This window comes from Echiichthys vipera (assembly GCF_963691815.1).
Source record: "Echiichthys vipera genome assembly, chromosome: 23".
Taxonomy (NCBI): Eukaryota; Metazoa; Chordata; class Actinopteri; order Perciformes; family Trachinidae; genus Echiichthys; species Echiichthys vipera.
In genome coordinates, this window is record NC_139848.1 from 12,288,492 (window position 1) to 12,311,327 (window position 22,836).

Genomic DNA, 22,836 nt, shown 5'->3' on the forward strand with positions numbered 1-22,836 from the left:
TGTGAAGTCAAGAGAAAAGCAGTGCATTCTCCGTGGAAAAACAGAGGACTGGGTGGGTGTTGGAAGCTGCAGAGGATGCAACAACTTCCTGTTAAGCTCTGTGGTGTCTCACGGCTCCAACTCAACCAAACATCTGTGGTGGGAGGTGCACGTGCCAAAGCTTGTACACTGAGCCCAGGCTGTAGCAGTCACATTAGTCCTGCAAGTGTGAACGGTGTGTCTGATCGGGTCATGAGGGTATACACCGGCAGCTATGAAGGTAAATATGTTGTAATACTGCTGATAACATCGACATAGCGTGTACGGATAATGTGAAGTTACTGTGAAATACCTAACCTCAAAGCAATTTCAGTCAAAAGCAACTGGACTTGGTTATTTGTCTAGGAAGACGTTTCACCTCTCATTCAAGAGGCTTCATCAGTTCATGTACGCATCTGACCAGGCTGGGACTGGACCAACTACCTGGTGTGGAGATCCAGGTAGATATTTGATCCTGGATCAAGATCCTGGACTGAGAGGACAGATGGTTTGAAAGAGGAGTAAAAGAAGCCATCTATGCAAAAGTAGAGAAACCATCGCTAAACAGAGGAGGAGGTCTGAGACACCACTTATCTCTAGTTTACAATGCTGCCCTTTCATCCCTTCATTCAACAATCTAACCTCAAAGAACAACTGTTCACAAACGGCCTCCTGTGACTCCAACTACGGTCGTTAAGACTCAATAGAGCACTGAAGAAGCCGAAACCAACTTCCCACCAACGACTGTCACTCTAACGACGTTCGTTGGCACTTGGAGCACAAAGGGTTTCAGTGACATCATTGCCCCTGTGAGAGGTTAAATACCTGGATCTCCAAACCAGTTAGTTGGACCAGTCCCAGCCTGGTCCTGGTCCTCGTCCAGTCCCAGCCTGGTCCTGGTCCAGTCCCAGCTAGGTCAGATGCGTACATGAACTGAAACGTCTTCCTAGACAAATAACCAAGTCCAGTTGCTTTTGACTGAAATTGCTTTGAGGATAACGATGACCTGGACGAATGAGAACATTCACAGGCTGTGAAATACCTAGCTTTATTATGAGTTGTCTTGTCTGCCCTATCGTTTTCTAAAGTTGGCCAAACACACACACGTTTGGGTGACCACTACTCACACTCACCTGCAGATCTGACCCAAATGTTTTGCTCTTAAAACTTACCGGCCTTTAGTTTTTAACACACTTTTTAGATGTCGTACGGGTCTTTAGTGAACCAGGACCACACATTGTCATCTCCAGTGTACCAAGTGATTTCTTCTTATCCTTTGACATATGACAAAGTGATATTATGGCATTCACTACTCTTGGAAAAAATCTAAATATACTGCAAACCTGTCTGTAGAAACTAGATGATCCAAATGTTACCAAAACTACGCTGAACTCATCATTATTCAACTCCATCCTTACAGATTTGGCTGGCTTGCCCACTCTTTATAGGTATTTTATGCATTTATATTGTTTATTGCAAATCGGAATTAAGGAATTTAGATGACTGGCAATGAATGTGTGTGTATATATAATACTGTATCTGTTTATATATAATGCAGTGGTTAGAGAAGGATTCAAAGTATTTACTCAATTACTGTACTGACTTAGAATTTTGCGGTACTTTCCTTGAGTATATCATTTCTATTCTCCTTTACACGGACGCTTCATACACAAATATAGCACTTTTTATACCACTGCATTTGTCTTATATCTGTTCCTTTACAGATTATGATTTTACATACAAACCATATGATAAAATACACACACATTTTAAAGATTAAACCTGTGTTTTCCAACCGTTTCGTCGAGTTGGAGCGCCTTGTCACGTTTCACATGTCTACGGCTTGTTAGCAGTTCCACCAAAGAGAGTTTCATTTCCTGTATTGTTTAATGTGCCCCCCTTTGAACGCCCCGTGGCCTGATTTGACATCACAGCTTGTGTGCATATGAAAACCTCGAAAGCAGGAATCTAGATCATCAGAACCCCGGCGTCCCACTTGAGAGTAACATCAACAGCAGTGTTAATAATACTACTATACTTTTACTTGATGAGGATTTTGAGTGCAGGACTTTTAATGAACTGGTCTGGAACATTTGCATTGACACTTTGCTGTGCTGAGGTCAGCTGCTGCTACGTTACATTAAGCAGATACACACGGTGCTACGTTAACAAAAGCTTCACTGACCCATTTCCTACACCAGGAATTTCCTCACAGTCCCCCTGAAACAGTAACTTCCAAACTCCAACGCCAAGAATGCAATTATTGCACCGACACTTACACCACATCTGCTGAGCTCAAAACCCCAGCGTCTCTGTTTATCCCTATGAATAAACACTGGACATTTCCCTCAGAAGAACTGGTTAGGATTTCTAAGTGCAAAGTACAACGGATATAAACAGCCCGATGTGCTGTGGCTATGATAAGTGACTGTACACTTAAGCTCAGTTCTATTAAAGGACCCATATTATGAAAAATATGATGTCCGTATCTTTTAGGATTATAAAGCAGATCAAGTCCCGTGTACAGTAAATATTATAAAAGTATCAAAAAATTCAAACCACAGAGAAGGGCACACAGCCCGTATCCAGAAACTGTCTTTAAACGAGCCGTGAGGCCTTCTGCAAAGTTGTGATGTCACAACTATACTATACTGCCCTAAACAATGTCTTTAAAATGTGTTCATTGTCTCAACAAATTCATATTGGGCCCACTGATGATGAATTATGGTTTACTAGTTTGCCATTTGATAACTATTATCCAAATCAATCCTAACCTCCATACTTTCAGGCCAAAGATAGTGCAGAAATCATGTTATTAGGGATTGAGGGCAGTATACAGGATACACAGTACAGTGAAAGGAGCAGAATACAGGAATATAGTATTTTGCTCATTATTTATATTATAACTGCAATGATGAATGAATTAGTCGATCGACATTTGCTTCAGTCGTTCATTTAATTATCTGTTTTGTAACATTTTATATACATTTATTATTTTATCATTTTATGTTGTATATTTATTATTTTATTTATTTTATTTTATATACATGTATTATTTTATCTATTTTAATTTAGATACATTTATTATTTTGTTTATTTTATTTTATAGACATTTATTATTTTATCTATTTTATTTTATATACATTTATTAATTCATGTTATTTTATTTTATAAACATTTATCATTTATTTTATTTTATTTTATATACATTTATTATTTTATCTATTTTATTTTATATACATTTATTATTTCATTTATTTTATTTTTTCACATTTTATTATTTTATATACATTTATTATTTATTTTCTTTTATTTTATATACATTTATTATTTTCTTTTATATACATTTATTACTTTATTTATTTTATTTTATATGCATTTATTATTTCGGTATTTTATTTTATATACATTTATTTGAGGTTTGTAAAGTCTGTCAGACAAAAGAAGTCACTGCAGAACTTGTGATTGTTTTGTTTTATTTTCAGTATCTTTTTTTGTAATTTTTCTTTGGGTTTGTTGACTTTTTTCTGTCTGATCCTTATATGCACTTGACATGTTTCCTATTTTTTAAATTATTAAAAACAAAAATATTGGCAGAACTTTATATTAAGAATGGTATACACATGAATTTACTTTATAACAAATAACTGTAGATATTTAAATGACTTTTCATCACAGCTCCCCCACGCTCTGCCATCCGTATAGCTCTCTTTCTTCCCCCCCTCTCTCCCTCTCTCTTTCTCTCTCTCTCTCTCTCTCTCTCTCTCTCTCTCTCTCTCTCTCTCTCTCTCTCTCTCTCTCTCTCTCTCTCTCTCTCTCTCTCTCTCTCTCTCTCTCTCCCTCTCTCTTCCTATGTGATATCAGTCCAATCAGACCAAATGTGTTCAAAGTGACACCTATAAATGATTTTTTGGAGTTGAGCTTAGTGTCACGTAAATGGAGGCATCTATGAAGTAATGCTCTTCAAACAAGCCGTGCTGCATTAGGGAAGACATCCACTGTCTATTTGTTTGCTGAGGATGTCCGGTGTGAGGGGAACAAGGGCAGAATATGATGTCTATTCCCCATAAAGGCACAGCTTTATATTTGTTAAGCTTTTAACAGGCTTTTAGCATTGACTGTGGGCTGGTCGGCACTTACAGTATGTACAGAGAGGAACACGTCCACGTCTGTGGCAACATGCATTAATCTGACTTTATTTTTAGTCCCCCCTGCTCCAAAGAGTGCTTAACGCTGCCATGTAAAAATATCATATCATTCTAATAAAATGCTGATTTTTTTTTAGTTTTCACCCTTGTGTCCCGCAGTCAGTGACATCGCCTAGTTCTCACGCTGCCTTCAGGAACCAGACCAAAACAGGAAGGATATTAATGATTATGTAAATACAGCGTATGCATCGTATGGCATTTATGAGCCAGTTTATTAGCCTTCATCCGAACTGTACGGCTGTTATCAGTCGTCAGTTATGTGAAGTCATCTGAGGCAGTGGTGGACTGGTCATACCTGTCTCATTGCCCGGTTCAGTCTGTTTGCCGGGCGAAAGTCGGTAAAGGAGGCGTTAGGTTTGTGATTGATGTTTAGCAGGTATGATTACCGTATTCACCATCTCAGTTTAGCATGCTAACATATACAAATGAGCAATAAACACAAAGTACAGCTGGTTTTTTATATAGACTGTATAAAAAATGGATGTAGCGTTTACGTCAAGGTCCCTTCTCTCAACTTGATCCAAACGTCCTCGCCTACGGGAGTCTCCATCTTGTCAGACTTTGACTCCGCCTCATTTCCTCTTACCAAAAAAGGGCATGTATGTGACGCTGGGGGGAGGGAGATACGTCCATCTGGCTGACATATACCTCCGAGAAGAAGTGAGGGCCAGCGGCTAGCTGTCACTCAAGAGGCCACGCCACTAATTATTCATAAACTTTAACCTCCAATAAAATAAAAACTTGCCTGGTACAAAACAATTCACCCCCCTCAGTGTTGTCATGGAGATATGACCTAAACATACAGACTAGAATGTTTTTTTGTACCAGGCCTTAAACAGGTTTAATGATGCTGTGAAAACGTTCTGTTTAACATGGGGGTCAATGAGAAACTGCTCTATTGTGCAAACTGCTCCTAGTGGACGCTCGGAGAACTGCAGGTTAAAGGCAAGATGCATCCATTGGACCACATATGTACCGCATTTCTTGAGATGGATAAATATTTCAGTCTGGGACCCATAATGTGATGAGGTGAATCCAGACATCTGTGCACTCATAAAAGGAGGAATACACCAACAGATGAAAAAAGATTTTTTTTTTTAAAGTTACATTTAAAGCTAGAAAATCTATAAATTCTGGGAAATCCTTTTTTTAATTTGGTTATTAGTTGGATAGTTGTACATTCTCAGTTTCCCTACATACTACTAAGCTGTTTTCTAAGAATGTTCTCCACTCTGTTTTTCATAATATCAGGTTCCAAGCTCTGCAGGTGGCTAAAGTAAACGTTACCTCACAAAAACAAAGGCACCTGGCTTGGACACAATATAGATTTACATACTAAATATAACCAAATCATTTTAACGCAAAAATTCAACCATAACAAACGGGAATACAACACAATTCCCTCTGTATAACAAATGGTCTTAAAATTCCGTAATTGCATTTCTGACATTTTTTTGTCATTAAGTATTGTCAGCACGAGAGAAGGCATGGAGCACAGGGCTTTTCTGGACCTAGAGTATCCCAGAATATGGATGGATATGAAGATAGCCTGATGGTGATCGAGGCCGCAGTGCTCTTTGGCAACACCTTACAGTTGGCTAACACCAAAATCAGAACATCTGGGTCAGGAGAGAGTTCTGTGTCCCTGCTGATACAGTTTCAGCTTCCTCGTGGTCGTTTTCACTGCAGCTTTCAACATCTTAGTAATAAAATCAAGATGTGTTGACATAAAAAGGAAACTCTATTTGCATTTGTCACAATCCATTTGTTAGGAATGCTTGAATTTGTATGTCGAAATATATTTGGTTATATTTACCAGCCACTATAGCAACGCTGGATTTGCTCCGAGACTTCTGACTGACTTATAGGAACCCAAAAAAATCGGGCCGGACCGACATTAACCCAAATATGAACTGGACCCGTCTCTTAAACTCTACATTTGTCCTAAGACATCCCTCATTTCCTGCATATTAACTGTATTTCACACATATTTTCTATACTATACTATATTTTTCTATATTGGGTGACTGTGGCTTAGAAGAAGAGTGGGTCGTCCTCCTTTCGAGAGATTGGCGGTTCGATCCCCACCTCCCCCGGTCCACATGTGGAAGTGTCCTTGGGCAAGAAACTGAACCCCGAATTGCTCCACGTGCTGCGCATGGGTGTGTAAATGTGGTGTGAATGGTTAGATTAGATGGTATGTAAATGTGGTGTGAATGGTTAGATTAGATGGTGTGTAAATGTGGTGTGAATGGTTAGATTAGATGGTGTGTAAATGTGGTGTGAATGGTTAGATTAGATGGTGTGTAAATGTGGTGTGAATGGTTAGATTAGATAAGATGGTCTGTAGATGTCCACTGCCATCAGTGTGAATGTCTGTGTGAATGGGTGAATGTGACAAACACTGTGAAAGCGCCTTGAGTAGAAGACTAGAAAGGAGCTATATAAGTACAAGTCCATTTACCATTTTACCATTTATACTTTGAACATGACTTCTGCATGAATAAAAAGCCTTGTTTTGTGTTTCTTTGGTCTGAGGAATTTGTTTGCCTGTATGACCAGCTGGATGGCAGAAAGCAAACATAGTATCATGAGTCACTGCCTAAGCCTGTTTAATACCGTACTGGTCTGCTACACCATCAACATTTCATGTGGTTCACTCAGTGAACAGAATAACTCACTGTTAGACAAGACAAACGAATTGCAACTTACAATGAGAAGAATGGTCATCAAATGTATGAGACGGTTCTATATAAAAGCATGTTGCTCATATCCTAAGCTGACTGTATGAATGAACACACATTTGTTTGAATTGCGGACAGTTTTGGGGAACGGCCTGACAAGCAGCTGCACACTTCCTCATAATAACCCTGGAACGCCATCCAAACCTGTCGAACTTTACTCCGCTGGACATTTATTGTTCCACCTTTGAAACTTCACTTGAGATAATGTTTAACAGCCAGCGTAGGGCATAACTTCAGTGCTCTCGGCGCGCGTAGACCGACCGAGTCGATGGAGGTGTGATTCGGACGGATACACGCACTACACCTATACGCGCAGACACGATGGTTGGTGGTGGTTTTGTTAATACTCACATGTCCATGTTATGTCGGGGACGTTTTTGGAGCGCGTTTCTGACTTTTCCCCGTTCGACTGTGCGCAGGTTTCCACCGGCAAGGTGCTCCTCGGAGTCTTTGGAGTAGCAGTGGTGGTCACTTTGATAGCGGTTCCCACTGCTATATATTTGAAAGGTGAGTGCTATTTTATGATGTCCATGCATTAATGTATCATTCGTGGTCCGACGCGACGTTAAACAGATCCCGAAGAAAGTATTACGCACGCGTCATTACGCATGAACCGTTTGGCACCTCATCAAAAACCCCAAAAATACTGATACTGATCCCCCATCTTAGAATAAAATAAATGTAACAATGGATATTTTATTATGTTTATTCAATTGATGGCTTAAATCGGGGTGTTACATCACATATGCAACACGCGCGTGCCTTTAAATAGTTGCATACTCATTTAGCACACACTCTGACAGTCCTCATAATTACCTCCATGACGTAAGCAGTATCTCACTTATCAGTTACAGCCTTTACTGCACTTACTTTCTTTTATGATGATGATCATGATGTGTGTGTGTGTGTGTGTGTGTGTGTGTGTGTGTGTGTGTGTGTGTGTGTGTGTGTGTGTGTGTGTGTGTGTGTGTGTGTGTGTAAGCTATCATATCTGTGACTTTTCTAACGTGTTTCAGAGGATCAGGGAGGGGAGGAGAACAAGAGATCCTTCACCCTGGAGGATGTCTTCAACAGTTCACTGAAGCCAAAGTCCGTCAGCATGAGGTGGATCTCAGGTGGGGGGAAGGAGTGACATTGATTACAGCCACAATGTACTTGCTTCTGAACTGCATATGTGTCACAGATGACACTTTATTATCTATCAGCTATATTCTCCTTTTTTCTAGTTAATAATTCATTTGGATTGACCCCCTCATTCAATGGTCTGTCTGTGAATGTTCCGTCACTTGGTAACAAATAAAATGCTTCCTCTCAAGCCCAAACTGAGATAACCCTGATGACACCGCTATGACATCATCAGGGTCAAATTTGAGAAAGCTCCTTAGATATTATGATATGATATTATGGTACAAATTATGAAAGACTGTGTCCACGGGCTAAGAAGTAGTACTCCTCCTGATGAGCAAACTATACTAAAATACGTGAAGTGGCCCTTTAACCGATCACATCACATAGTGACGTCATCATTTCTAAATAATCGTGATTCGTGAATTTGTTAATTAAAGAGGCCCATTTTAATTTTTTTTACCTGTAATTCCAATGCTCTGACAGTCGTGGAAATGGTATTTTTAAGTCCGCTGTAAAACCATATTCAGTAAAATATTACTAAACGGGAATACGTTTCTACCAAATAGAAAAACTAATGTATGAATACTCAAATTTGTGAAGTGCTCAGCAGACAATGAATTGGGAAATTTGTAGTTGATGACACGGAGACTGTTCTGAGCATATTGGTACGTCTTCTGTTTGGGAACTGAGGACACCACAATAGAATAAATCTAATTTGAGTATAAAAAAGGAACCCAAACAAAATCAGTATCCATTCATTGTCTATGAAGCAGCTTCAGACTTTATACTTGATGCGGCACAAATTGACTTCAGCACATCTGTGCCCACAGGACATCACTAGTTTCTCACACTGCTCTGGTTTGATATTGGTCCGTTCTTCTTCAGTCTCTGCCACAGTTCAGTAACTGTAGTGGGTCGCTTAGGCATTACTTTGTTGCCAAGGATTTTCCAGATATTCTCTATGGGGTTTAGATCTAATATTATATCTAATTTTGCTCAATGTTTTTTTCTCCCAAAATGGAGGTTTTTGTTATTAAAAAAAAACAACATGCTAGTACAGCAGTACAGCAGTGGTATAGCCACAAATTCTTAAACAATAAAAAAATAATGTTTTAGAATAAATCAAGTATTTATACATTGTTCTCTGATTTTGATCTCCAGTGTACATATTGTCAAAGTATCAAAACGCTCAAGCCACAGTATCCATTCATTGTCTATGAAGCAGTTCCAGACTTTATGCTTATTTATATTTATTTTTTTGGCAGTTTTTCAAGCTTTTTTATTACATAGGACAGACAGGAAATGGGGTGAGAGAGGGGGAGATATGCAACAAAGGGCCACAGGTCAGAGTCAAACCTGCGGCCGCTGCCTCAAAGACCTTCAGCCTCTTTACATGGGGCCACTGCTCATAACCACTGTCCCACTGGCCACCCCATACTTTATACTTGATGACGCAACAAGTTTTTCTCTGTTTTCTGGTTTTGAGAAGGAGTAACTCATGTCCACAAATATTTATTGACCTTCCCCAGGCGATGGAAATAAAGAAATTCTTAATTTAGGTGGTGTTCCCCAGGTGTTTTCAACACTCATTACAAAGAGTAACTGTTCTCTAAATCAAATATTCTACTCTGTTTAGCTTTATCTTCTCATCTCCTGCCACAGATCATGAGTATCTCAATAAGACCCAGGGCTCAGTCTTCCTCCAGGACGTGATCACAGGAGCGTCCTCAGAGTTCTTGAGAGGAGATAAGTTTGTAAGTCATCTTCCTCCCGTGCGTCTGTGTGCTTGTTTTGTGTGTTACACAAACCACATGAAATCGGCACGAAAACCATGAGGTCATGAGCAGGGGGTCTGTAAATCCGTCACAACGGCTCTCTTTTTTTCCCCAATACAGAACGAAAAAAACGCTTATGACTATCAACTGTCTGCTGATCGCAAATATGTCGCGTTCATGAGCAACCATTCCAAGGTACACTAAGCTTTCATTCACATGAATCTCATGCATATTTAAAGTCGGGTGCTCACACTACAGTCGTGTTGTTGTTTTTGTCCCATTAGCTGTGGCGGCATTCGTTTACAGCTTCATATTCACTTTATGACCGTGAATTAGAGTAAGTACCCTAACTATGAATTTTTACTCCTAGAAAACCTAGAAAACAAGTATATGACGTTCTTTGGACAGTTATATGTATGTACGTTTTAATGCTATGCACTTGAGATTTTCTTTGACATACATTTTACTTAATTTCAGCACATTTCTCACACCCTCTGACATTCCTCATCAAATCCAGTACTTTGCCTGGGCTCCTGAAGGCAACAAACTGGTAAGCTCGGACACAAATGATCGGTTGTATGTGCATAACTTTGAGTGATGGTTCGGCTTTGAAGTGGGTGACAGATGAGGTGGTCAAGCACAACCTTTCTCAAACACTTGAGCAGTGGGAGTAGGGTTCAAATTGGGTTTGTGTTTTCTGAACTTGTGTATTTGTATTTTTATTGTATTTTCAGGCCTATGTTTGGAAAAATAATGTGTATGTAAAGACCAGCCCTGGGTCGCCCCCACAGCAAGTCACTTACAATGGCGAGGAGAATCTGATTTTGAACGGGATCCCAGACTGGGTGTATGAGGGTAAGTGGCACATGATGTAGAGAATTCATGTCAATCAATAAGGCCTCATTTCACTTGGTACTAAAGGTATAATATGGAGTATTACCCCCCCCCCCCCCAAAAAAAAAAAACAACAACAATGTAGTAGTGTCTGTATCTGGACATTGGCAAAGAGGCTTTGGCCAGCTCTTGTGGCCCTACTATACCTCCTAGTTGCCTTAGTACGCAATTATCATCTACTGTAATAGTAAGCTGGATCACCAATCAGCGTCGCTCTAAACTGCTGCTATATGATGACGTGTTATAATGGTCAGACGCACAGGACTTCCATATAGTCAACCTGATTCCATTCTTTAGCATTTTAACCCAAACCATGATCCTTTCCTCAGCCTAACCGCATAGTTTTGTTGCCTTAACCTAATCACATAGTTTTATTAGCTAAACCAAAAAACGTAGTTTTATTGGCTAATTCAAAACACGTAGTTTTATTGGCTAAACCAAAACACGTAGTTTTATTAGCTAAACCAAAACACATAGTTTTATTAGCTAAACCAAAACACGTAGTTTTATTAGCTAAACCAAAACACGTAGTTTTATTGGCTAATTCAAAACACGTAGTTTTATTAGCTAAACCAAAACATGTAGTTTTATTAGCTAAATCAAAACACGTAGTTTTATTAGCTAAACCAAAACACGTAGTTTTATTAGCTAAACCAAAACACGTAGTTTTATTGGCTAATTCAAAACACGTAGTTTTATTAGCTAAACCAAAACATGTAGTTTTATTAGCTAAATCAAAACACGTAGTTTTATTAGCTAAACCAAAACACGTAGTTTTATTAGCTAAACCAAAACACGTAGTTTTATTGGCTAATTCAAAACACGTAGTTTTATTAGCCAGACCAAAACACGTAGTTTTATTGGCTAAACAAAAACACATAGTTTTATCAGCTAAACCTAAACATGTAGTTTTATTGGCTTAACCTTAACATGTAGTTTTATTTAAAAAGTGACATCAAGGGGTCGTAATGTTGGACGTAACCATGTGAATAGTTGACAATAGCCTTCTGAACCTACCGGAAGGTCTGAATCTTTGTAGCTGATAATCACTGATTACGGCCATTTAATGGAGTGATAACGTCCGAAGCGGGTGCTTTGGCTCCACGTGGGTGTTAACGCCCTTCTGCTAACAGCAACAGAGTGAACAGCCCGCTCTCCGTTCTCACTCCCAACCCCGGCTTTGTCCCGCCCCTCACCATCAGGGTCACATACTGACACACAGGGCACATGGAAGAGTGTCTGTTTCACCAACTCAGACAAACCTGACACCCATGGACGTCCTGAATCCTAATCTAGTAATGCTAACTCAGTTTCACACTTTTCATCTTCCAGAGGAGATGTTCTCATCCAGTCAAGGCCTCTGGTGGTCACCTGGAGGGAAGTACGTGGCTTATGCTGAGTTCAACGACACAGAGGTCCACACTATAGAATACTCCTGGTATGGCGACAACCAGTACCCCGGCACTGTTTCCATTCCATATCCAAAGGTGGGACTTCGATCCAGGGCTTGTTTAACTCTAACACGTTTGTACGGGGATCATTGCATTGTTGTATGTCGATGAGTGTATCTCACATTCTTTTCCTATGCAGCCAGGCACTCCCAACCCTATTGTAAAACTGTTTGTTGTGGACACTGACAACACAACACGTATTACCGAGGTTGTTGTTCCAGCCTTGTTCAGCTCAAGGTAATGAAACGTCAGGCTATTCTCTCCTGCTGTCAGGGAACAAACAGGAGATTAGGCCACCAGTGTCCTAATTGAATCATATTTTTCCTTCAGTGAGCACTACTTGGCCACTGTAACCTGGGTGACAGATGAACGCATTGCTGTCCAGTGGCTTAAGAGAGTACAAAACCACCTCATCCTTCAGATCTATAATTTGACTGGATTAACGTGGGATCCTGATGAGGTAAAACATGATGTTATCAACACTGTTTTTCTACATTAGACCAACATAGGCTATGGCATGGGATTTAAATATGCAAGTACTTTTTTAATCAATTATAAGTACACAAACTATTTCAAAAGCAATAACACTTAAAAGCAGCAACACTTGTTACTGAAAGGTTAGTTTAATGTGTGTAAAATCCCTTTATGTCAACTTCCAAAGTTAAATGTAACCACACATTCCTTTAAATCATTAAAGTCTATCTTTAAACAATATTCACATTTCCAAATGCACATTGAAAGAGTTATTGGTGGATGTGATTGTTCTCATGCTAGCAGCTTCGTGAGGACACAGTGTTTGAGCTAAATGCTAATATCAGCATGCTAACATGGTTGTGGTGGCCATGCTATCATGTTGATGTTCGGTGGGTTTAATGTTTATTGGTATTGTGGTTGGTAAAAATGCATTCCAATGTATGGACACGAGGGACACTTACAGTAATCAATAACACTTGCAATGTACATAAAGGCACCTGAGTATTGTTTTACAATGGACTTTTTAAAAAGAGTGTACCATTAAAAAGTGCACTTATCTTTGAAACTACTTGGAAAAAAGCAAGACCTACATATCATGTCATGGACATTTATTTTTCTTAGCTCCATGTTGCAAACTGTTTTGATGGCTGTTCACTTCTTTGCCATGTTAGCTAAGAGTTTCTAAATTCCGATCTGTTGCAACAAGTCTTTGTTTAGACTGATAAGGTTGGCATACTGTTATAAAATCTAGCTTAGTGCAGCTATAAAAACTAATTGTATTTCTTTCTTTCTTTTTTTACAGCACCTGGAGTTGAAAAGTACCACGGGTTGGATTGGACGGGTATGTCTAAATATTCAGTATATCTCTTTTTAATAGATTCCCTGAAAAGAATGGATACAGAGTAGAGAAACCAGGGGTTATATGATAATATACTTGTTCTCCCCCAGTTTTCTCCACCAGAACCAGTTTTTGCTGAAGACAAGAACAGTTATTACCTGTTGATGAGTGACACCAAAGGGTACAAACACATTCATCATGTGGTCGAGGTAGGTAAAATGAATCATTTGTCAGTGGTCCAAAATATCCACAATATCCAATATTTTTCTACAATGTTAACATCCACATTCTGTTCATTTTGATTCATGAAGGGCACAGCTACAGCAATCACCTCTGGAGAATGGGAAGTCATCGACATTCTGAAAGTAACCGAAGATAGTGTGTAAGTCGTTGCATCATCTGCATACAGCCGTGTATAACACCTGAACTACGCACATTTTCCCTTTTGTGGAAAGCATAATGGATTTGGATTTCCACACTGCACGATTGTATAACGGATGGAAATATTCCAGATGTCACTAAATTAACATTTTACGCACTTTCCCAAATTTAAGTCTGATATATTTTGGTGTCTCCATTTTACTGGTACTTGGTGTTTTTATAAACATACAAATTATTCCACAGATATTATTCAAGTAACGAAGAGGGCAAAAAGCCAGGAGGAAGGAACGTTTACAAGTAAGTCTTTATTTAGCAGTTTTATTATTTAAAGACATCATTTTCTTATTATCATTTTTCCAGACTAATTTAGTGTGTGTTTGTGTGTGTGTGTGTGTGTGTGTGTGTGTGTGTGTGTGTGTGTGTGTGTGTGTGTGTGTGTGTGTGTGTGTGTGTGTGTGTGTGTGTGTGTGTGTGTGTGTGTGTTGCGTGTGTGTATCTGTCTGTCAGGTGGAACAAACAAGTGTCCAAGTGTCTGACTTGTACATTGCGTGGAGACTGTCAGTATAACTCAGCCTACTTCAGCCACAATGCCTCCTTCTACCGTATGAGCTGCAGTGGTCAGTCATACTTCTATATTTATCTAATATTCTGTTTTTTTCCTGGCCCTCTTTGATTTTCTGCACTATATGAAACATGATTATTTATTTTATTAAAGATATATTTAAAAAATATATAAAATATCTAACAATAACATTGTAACCTTTATGCAAAGGTCCTGGCATCCCTTACCATAGTCTCATGGATAACAGGATTGACAAAGGTAAACCCCAAATTAAATCTGAAATAATGTCAATGAGGAGAAAATCTTCTTCTTATAAGCTTTTGATATGTTTGCATTTGTAGAGCTCCATGTTTTACAGGACAATAAAGCATTTAGCAGCCTGATATCTGACATCCGAATGCCCACCATGCGTCGTGGAGCCATTCAAATTGAAGGGTACAGTAAGTGAACTCAAACTTTTCAACAGTTAATTGTGATCTGTTTTTCTTTTTACACACCCCATCATCTCTCCAAAAAACAATGTATATATATTTTGTCCCAAATTGTGAAGAGATGTTCATATTTTTGGCAGATCTCTGGTACCAGATGTTTTTGCCTCCAGGATTTGATGAATCCAAGAAGTACCCTTTACTAATAGATGTGTAAGAATAAAAAAAACAATAACAAATAATTTAAAAAGCTTCTCAAAAGAAAGATCATAAACTGACACTTCATTGTGCCCAACCTTCCAGGTATGCCGGCCCCTGCAGTCAGAAAGCAGACTTCATCTACAGGGTGAGCTGGTCCACCTACCTGGCCAGCACTGAGAAAATCATAGTCGCCAGCTTTGACGGAAGAGGAAGCGGTTTCCAAGGCGACAAGTTAATGCATGCAATCTACAAACGTCTGGGAACCTATGAGGTGGAAGATCAGATAACAGCAGCCAGGTAAGGAAAACGGAAGTACCAGTTTAGTCAATGCGTCTCCCTCTCAGAACAAACAGCTTCACCCTCTGCAGGGAAAACTTGATAAAACCGGATTTCACTTGTTGCTGCGGTTTGAATGCCCCCAGGTGAACGCAATCGACACTTAAATGCCATGGGCATCACCGAGTGACAATATTCATCACAAGGCCAGTTTAAATCCTTCCATATAACTGTCTTTTTTTTTTACATTTTAGAGAATTCATCAAAATGGGCTTCATTGACAAAGACAGAGTTGCTCTTTGGGGCTGGGTAAGTTTTCAATACATTGTATTAAACAAATCACATTATTATGCAATTTGTAGCGCATAGATCATCATTGGCCCTCTTTACTTACAATGTAATTCCGGCGAAAAAATCATGCCATGATCTTTTTTTGGCACTTACATACATCAAATAAGCCATCAAGACAGTTTTTTTTCTGTATGAACTATTACCGTAGAAATCTGGTAGAGTTGCAATCGCTAACAGCCGGATGTGGCTAACACTGATTAGCTCGGGGCAGCACGGTGAAGGCATTAAAATGTCTTTTTTAACCACTAATACTGGTCAAAATAACACCAAACCTCTGCAGTAGCATGAGAAGAGTCCCTACACAGAAAAACAAGGCACCAACAACGTAGTTAGTGAACCCAGAGTTTATTAAAAGAGTGTTTTAAAGATTTACCTACTGGCCCCTGTACCAGCTCCTCTCCTAGTAAAGTCCATTCAAGTGGATTACCAAAGTCAATCCAAAAACAAGGAGCCCACTGGTGCTTTGTTTTCTGTGTAAAGACTCTTCTCATGCTGCTGCAGAGGTTTGCTGTTATTTTGAGCAGAATTAGTGGTTAAAAAAGATGTTTTAATGCCTTCACCGTACTGCCCTGAGCTAATCACTGTTAGCCACGTCGGGCTGTTAGCGACTCACCTGGATTTCTCCGTTAATAGTTGTTACACGGAAAAAACTTATTTGATGTATGTAAGTGCTGAAAAAGAGCAGGCGAGAATTACACTTTAAGGATTAGGGCGAGCTACAGTAACGAGCTGTTTTTCCTTTCACAGTCGTATGGCGGATATGTGACGTCAATGGCCTTGGGATCTGGAAGTGGAGTCTTCAAATGTGGAATGGCGGTCGCTCCAGTGTCTAAATGGAAATATTACGGTATTTCTTTTGTCATTTTAAGCCATTTATTCATGTTAACCTTCTCAAACTTAACAGTCACTTTAATGACACATTATCTGTAATTATCTGGTTTTTTTTTCAGATTCCATCTACACTGAGCGTTACATGATGGAGCCTTCGGAGAATCCTTTTGCCTACGCTGTAAGTTTCACACTCAGTGATGTCATGGCCGTCTCTTGAATCTGACGGTCACTCTTAATCATACTACCGCCTGTGATAACCAATAAACACAAATCTCTGATTGTATGCAGAACTCAACAGTAACTGCCAGGGCTAAGAATTTCCATTCAGTGCAGTATCTTCTGGTTCATGGAACAGCTGACGGTGAGTTGTGCAAGGCCACTATCTATGTAATAATTTGACACTTCTTTTTTTTTAAAGTATGATTTCAGCTTGTTTTTAAGGGTGCCATTAGAATGTTTTCCATTTTTAAGCCTTTTATTCTGGGTATCTCATAATTGCATCATACACTTAGAGAGAATTAAAAAAAATCTTAATAATAATATTATATTTTATTTGTATTACACTTTACATTACAAAAATCTCAAAGTGCTACAGAGCAGACTAGAAACAATATAAAAATAAAAGGTCAAATGAACAATAAGTAACAAGTTAAAAGGACGACATCTAAAAGACATTTAGCAAAATGTTGTGGTGACACCAAACCAGGTCAAACATGATAAAATAGTAGGATTTTTTTCTTGCTTTCTTTTTAAAATTATGATTTTTCTTTTCCATGTGTATTTAATTTACCTGATCTTTAGGCAACTGTTGCTAAGGTGACATTGGTCACTAGTCAGCTAGCTGTTTCCCTGTTTCCAGTCTTTATGCTATGCTATGCTATGCTATGCTATGCTATGCTATGCTATGCTATGCTAGGTTAGGCTAGGCTAGGCTAGGCTAGGCTAGGCTATAATATGCATTTGTTGGCAAGCCTAACTCTCAGCCAGAAAGCAAATTCGTATATTATCCAAAATGTTAAACTATTCCTTTAAATTCATGTTCAGAGGATCGTTAGTTAGGGTCCGTTGACCTATTGGCCTTCGGGCGAGCGCCACCAACAGATCAAACTCTCCCCAACACTACGAGCCATGACACGATGTTTTGGAGAAGTCTGTGCTCAGCTTGGCGACCCCCTGACCTTTCTAGTCCATTTCTAGTCCAGGTTCATTGAAAGCCTTGTTAATTAATTCATTGTTGTTGCGTTTCCTAGACAACGTTCATTTCCAGCAGGCAGCTGAGATCTCTGAAGCTCTGGTGGACGAGCAGGTGGACTTTGAGGCGATGGTGAGTAATCTGGAAAGGAATCAATGGAAGACTGTGGCTGAGTGTCAATTGATTAATACTTTTTTTTTGCCCTCTTCTTTCAGTGGTACACAGACAAGGACCACGGGCTCGGCGGCTCAGCCTACCCCCACGTTTACACCCACATGAGTCACTTCCTACAGAGGTGCTTCGCGTGAACTCGCTGGATCACAACGATCTCTTTTCATTGTCTCATGTAAATAAGAAAATAGGGGAATTAAGGCTTTAATTGTAAATGCAGGCTGGATTATTGGTACTCCAAGGAAAGTACGAAAGGGTCCAAGTCATAATGTCATTGTGTAAAATTGTGTCCTATAAAAGTAATTTCTTTTTCAAGGTTTGTTTTGTGAATTTAACTTTATAAATGGTTGTTTCCTGACCTGGGGAACAAGGTGACAGTTTAACTGTAATAACTTGGACATAAAGAGAGTTTTTACAGTATTGTATTAAATGATGCACAGTAACGTATTCCACCACAGTCATTTTTTACACTTGTATCACATTTATGAGACTGTTGTCTGTTTGATGTAATAATTGTTTCATAAAATAATAAAGAATTTAATGAGACCTTGTTTTGTTGTTTGAGATATCGTGTTCTTCATTCAGTTCACGGGGAAAACCGCATAGCAATGGTAGCCTTAGAAGAAGAAGAATTCCTTTATTAGTCCCGCGAATGGGGAAATTTAATTTTCACTCTATCATTTTTTCATGTTACACACACAGGCCTGAAATACACACACATGCACAGACAGGACCTATATACATGCAACCAATGGAGAGATGTTAGAGCGAGGGGGCTGCCAGTGACCGGCACCCCGAGCAGTTTGGGGTTCGGTGCCTTGCTCAACAGCACCTCGGCAGTGCCCAGGAGATGAACTGGCACCTCTCCAGCCACCAGTCCACACTCCATTCATGGTCCACATAGGGACTCTAACCAGCAACCCTCCGGTTCCCAGCCCAGTCACCTATGGACTGAGCTACTACCGCCCCTTTGTGTTATGATGTTGCCCTGTAAATAAAATTGAATTTGAGGTTGAATGACCTCAATGTTTAGCATGTTTACCATCTTAATTCAGCATGTTATACTTCAACTTTTAAGTCTATTATTCTCTGAACGATATGGTTAAAGATAGGCCTACTAGGCATGTCAGCACGATGATGCTGATCACACAAAACACCACTATATCTATACAGCCTAAAAGAGCTGCTAGCATGCTCCTGTCTCATATTTCCTTAAGAAGGGGAGTTGGTTGAGAGGGTGAGTAGGTCTACTAGGCTTTATGTGTGAAATGGTACAAAAAGGGAAAGGGAAATAAGTTCAATTTATGACATTAGGGCTCTTCATTGAATGAAATATTGGGTCTATGGAGATTTTTGGAAATATTAACTGGGAAATATTGGCTTCTTCCAACCTCACTATACTAATATATCCTTTTTAACAAACAAAGCTATATATAAATACATGAAGATTTACCTTTATAGAACAAGCGCCCTTACACAAAATTGAAGACAACTGCCACTGTTGAAAGCAAAGGTCAATATTACCCTTCTTTCAAATCTGATCAGAAAGAACCCACAAATACTGACTCGCCTTCCAGATATAACAGCACACAAATCACTTCCCATCATGATGACACAGTAGCACATGAAAGCGTCTTCCCCACTTTCTGTTTAACAGGATGAGCTGCGGTTGTTTGATCTTAACACCTAAGTACCAGTTGGCATCACGCATGAATAGCATCTTTCCTTTCTGAACACATGCTCGGCTCGTTGATGTGATGGGGACCCGTGTCTAATGGGTTGCGAGTAACAGGTGGACCTTGCAGAGTGGTAAAATTGGCCCACCTGAGCAGACCCGTCCTCCTACTCCTATTACAGTATATAAGGCCACAAAGTAAAAGAGGAGGGTTAGAGACAGACACCAGAGACCAGCACGGGAACTAACTAACCGCACCGTTCTCTGGAAAGAAAGAAGAAAAGGTGAGTTGTGTTTCGTCGTAATGATGGTGAAACAGCTTTGTGATCCAATATGTAAACGCTTTCTTTGTGTGTGCTGTTCTGAGGTGTAGGTTACAACCATGAAAAGCATTAACTCCATGGCTGGTGTGCTTCTGGTCCTCGGCTTTGTCCAGAGCAGCTGGCAGGTTCCTCTGCAGGAGGCTGATGACAGTTTAAGGTACAAAAATCACATCTAAACAAATTAGGTTGTCCTTGTCTACAATGATTGTTGCTTTTATTCCCTATATTATTAAAACGTCATGCTTAGAATAGAGAAAAATAGAAGATTCTGTCAAACAAAAAGTGTTTAAATCAGCTTGAATCGCAATTAAAGGAGCTTTTACGCACACTGCAGCTTTTTGACTTCAAAGACCGAAGGATAAATAGCATGAAGTCATCTGTCAAACGAATGAACAGAGGACGTTATGCTGTACATTTTGTGATCCACTTTCTCTAAGGGTTATGATGACGTGGATGACATTTAGACTTAAAAAGTGGTAAACTGTAGGAAATTGTGGGGAAAACATGTTTGAAAGATGTACAGATGCTGCGTTACGTCGCCGCCAAATAAATACACTTTGTCTACTTCATTTTAAGTGTTTCCGAGAAACAATTGTCAAAGTGTGTTCCCCCCTCCTGCTGTAGCTCTGAGGCAGACGACACATTAGTGGATGTGCCGATGGAGCTGTCGAACATGAAGAGACATTCGGAGGGAACTTTCTCGAACGACTACAGCAAATACCTGGAGGACAGGAAGGCGCAGGACTTCGTTTTGTGGCTGATGAACAACAAGAGGAGCGGGTCAGTGTGGGAAAAATTATAACAAGAGTTTATATTATAACAAGGTACAAAACAGCAGTGGTGGGAGAATTACTCATTACTCATATCAGATAAATATTCATTCTGCAGAAAAATGATGTATTATTGTATATCACATCAACAGTAAGAAAGTATTGGTTTGGGCTCCGCTGAAGGGTCACAAGATATGATTAATACGAGCGGATGGATGGAAAAAATAAATTAAGTTAGATTTTCTTTTAATTTTGGGGGGATTTTTCTCAAATCAGTATTTTTTTCTTGTGAAAGAAAGAGTATGACAAGTCTAGAGGTAGAACTCTCTTTGGTGAAACAGTAGACATCAGAATCTACAGTATGCAGACACAGTTTCAGCCAAATGCATTGTTTTATAAGCTCAAATGAATCTTAATCGAAAAAATAATAGTTATAATGTCTTACAGATAAATGTAGGGGAGTAAAACGTACAATATGTCCCTCTGAAGTGTAGAGTACAACTATAAAGTAGCATAAAATGGATATTCTTTAGTAGAGTACCTCAGAATTTAGTACTAAATACAACATTTGCTTCATAAAAATTTAAATAATATGAATTATTTCCCTCACTGAGTGTCACTGTGTGTCTTTAGTGGTGCGGAAAAGCGCCACGCAGATGGGACCTTCACCAGCGACGTGAGCTCGTACCTCAAGGAACAGGCAATCAAAGACTTTGTGGCCAGACTCAAGGCTGGACAAGTCAGAAGAGAGTAGGCTGTCCTTCTCTCCTTCTCCTCCTCCTCCTCCTCCTCCTGCAGAACCAAAAAACCCTGCGGCCCCGCCTGCCTGTGTCTGATTCCACCGACGAGAGAGAGAGAGACAGAAAAAGCTAATCAACATGCTTCTTGTGCCCCTTTCCCCCCCTTTCTTTGCTTTTTTTTTCTCGATGTTCTATGTGGTTGTGCTAAAAATAAATCACCTCAACATTCTGCACCGCCTTGATTGATATGTCGCGTGATGATTTTGTGAAATGATTCTTTATGACGCCAAAAACACGCCAGCGGACGATGAGCAAACTGTGGAATGATCAAAGCGACACACTCGTGAGAAAAATAACAACAAAAGCCATGATTTGCTGATGAACAGTGAGCTGCAGACCAACTATTAGAGTTCAGATGGCAGGGTTCCACATTGTGGGGCCACCGAGCCTTAATGGGCAGTGTTTACATTGTGTGCCTGTGTACATACTCAGATCTGAAACGGACAGGCGGGTCGAGGCGTTCCACAGGAGGCACGTAGATGGCAGCTTCACCAGTGATGTGAACAAGGTGCTGGACTCCATGGCTGCAAAGGAATATTTACTGTGGGTCATGACCTCCAAGCCTTCAGGGGAGAGGTAAAACCGAGTCACATGGCTGATCTGATAATTGCCAGAAGTTCTAGGCCAGGCATGATTGTGTTTTTTTTCCCTCTTTTGCAGTAAGAAAAGACAAGAGGACCAATGAGACACTCCTCAAGGACGCCCTCTGTGTGCTGCACACAAAAGCCATAAACAGGAGGAATAGAAAGCCATACTGCTTTGCATGTCGTAGTGTCAACACTATTAAAATTTGTAAGTCTTTTTTTTTACTTACTGTATTTGATGCAAAGATACAAAGATAACTACTCTTCCATAGTTTTTTCAACGGTGCACCAGAGAGAAGTGAAATGAAATTGAGGGCATATTTTTTCTACAAAATTTAAATTATTTTCTATATTTTTAAAAAGGGAAAACCGGAACACAAAACGTTGAATCTCAGGTAGACCTATAAAAAAACACATGTAGTGTAGTTGGTTTTCATTGCATATTATTAATCCGCTCTGCAAAATAAAGTTTTTCATTGTGTGTTTGTGGCATTATTTCTTAACCTGACTCCGGCCAGATGGATTGATTCACAAGTCCTCCGCATATCCATCTGTGAACTCTGGCTTGGAGATCTTTAGGGAAGGGGCGAAAATACTGGTTGCTGATTGGACAAACTATCTGTCTATCAGCAACAAACGGGCCAAATCCACCTATCAGATCAACGAAGCGTATGACGTACTAACAGAGCAGAAACCACATGTCGGTAAAGGATATTTTCCCTTTGTGGAACGTGAATTTACAGATAAAAGGCACATTTTCA

At 39.6% G+C, this 22,836-nt stretch overlaps 2 protein-coding genes across 2 annotated transcripts; both read left to right on the plus strand.

Moving 5' to 3' along the window:
* Window positions 1-7,238: 7,238 nt before the first annotated feature.
* Window positions 7,239-18,060, plus strand: LOC310964768 (dipeptidyl peptidase 4-like; the record flags this gene model as incomplete). The annotated part of the gene is made up of 26 exons (XM_083938026.1): window positions 7,239-7,244; window positions 7,390-7,477; window positions 7,987-8,085; window positions 9,761-9,852; window positions 9,994-10,068; window positions 10,158-10,210; window positions 10,351-10,423; window positions 10,608-10,728; window positions 12,100-12,254; window positions 12,358-12,455; window positions 12,549-12,678; window positions 13,495-13,533; window positions 13,641-13,739; window positions 13,842-13,912; window positions 14,155-14,208; window positions 14,419-14,528; window positions 14,684-14,731; window positions 14,815-14,913; window positions 15,045-15,114; window positions 15,205-15,399; window positions 15,633-15,687; window positions 16,477-16,576; window positions 16,680-16,738; window positions 16,849-16,921; window positions 17,811-17,884; window positions 17,968-18,060. 26 exons carry the CDS (start codon window positions 7,239-7,241, stop codon window positions 18,058-18,060), a joined length of 2,229 nt encoding a protein of 742 aa, XP_083794152.1.
* Window positions 18,061-19,980: 1,920 nt separating this feature from the next.
* LOC310964796 (glucagon-1-like) lies at window positions 19,981-22,176 on the plus strand (the record flags this gene model as incomplete). The annotated part of the gene is made up of 5 exons (XM_083938062.1): window positions 19,981-20,078; window positions 20,546-20,701; window positions 21,325-21,441; window positions 21,924-22,067; window positions 22,152-22,176. The coding sequence occupies 5 exons, from the start codon at window positions 19,981-19,983 to the stop codon at window positions 22,174-22,176; spliced, it is 540 nt and encodes a 179-aa protein (XP_083794188.1).
* Between the last annotated feature and the right edge of the window lie 660 nt (window positions 22,177-22,836).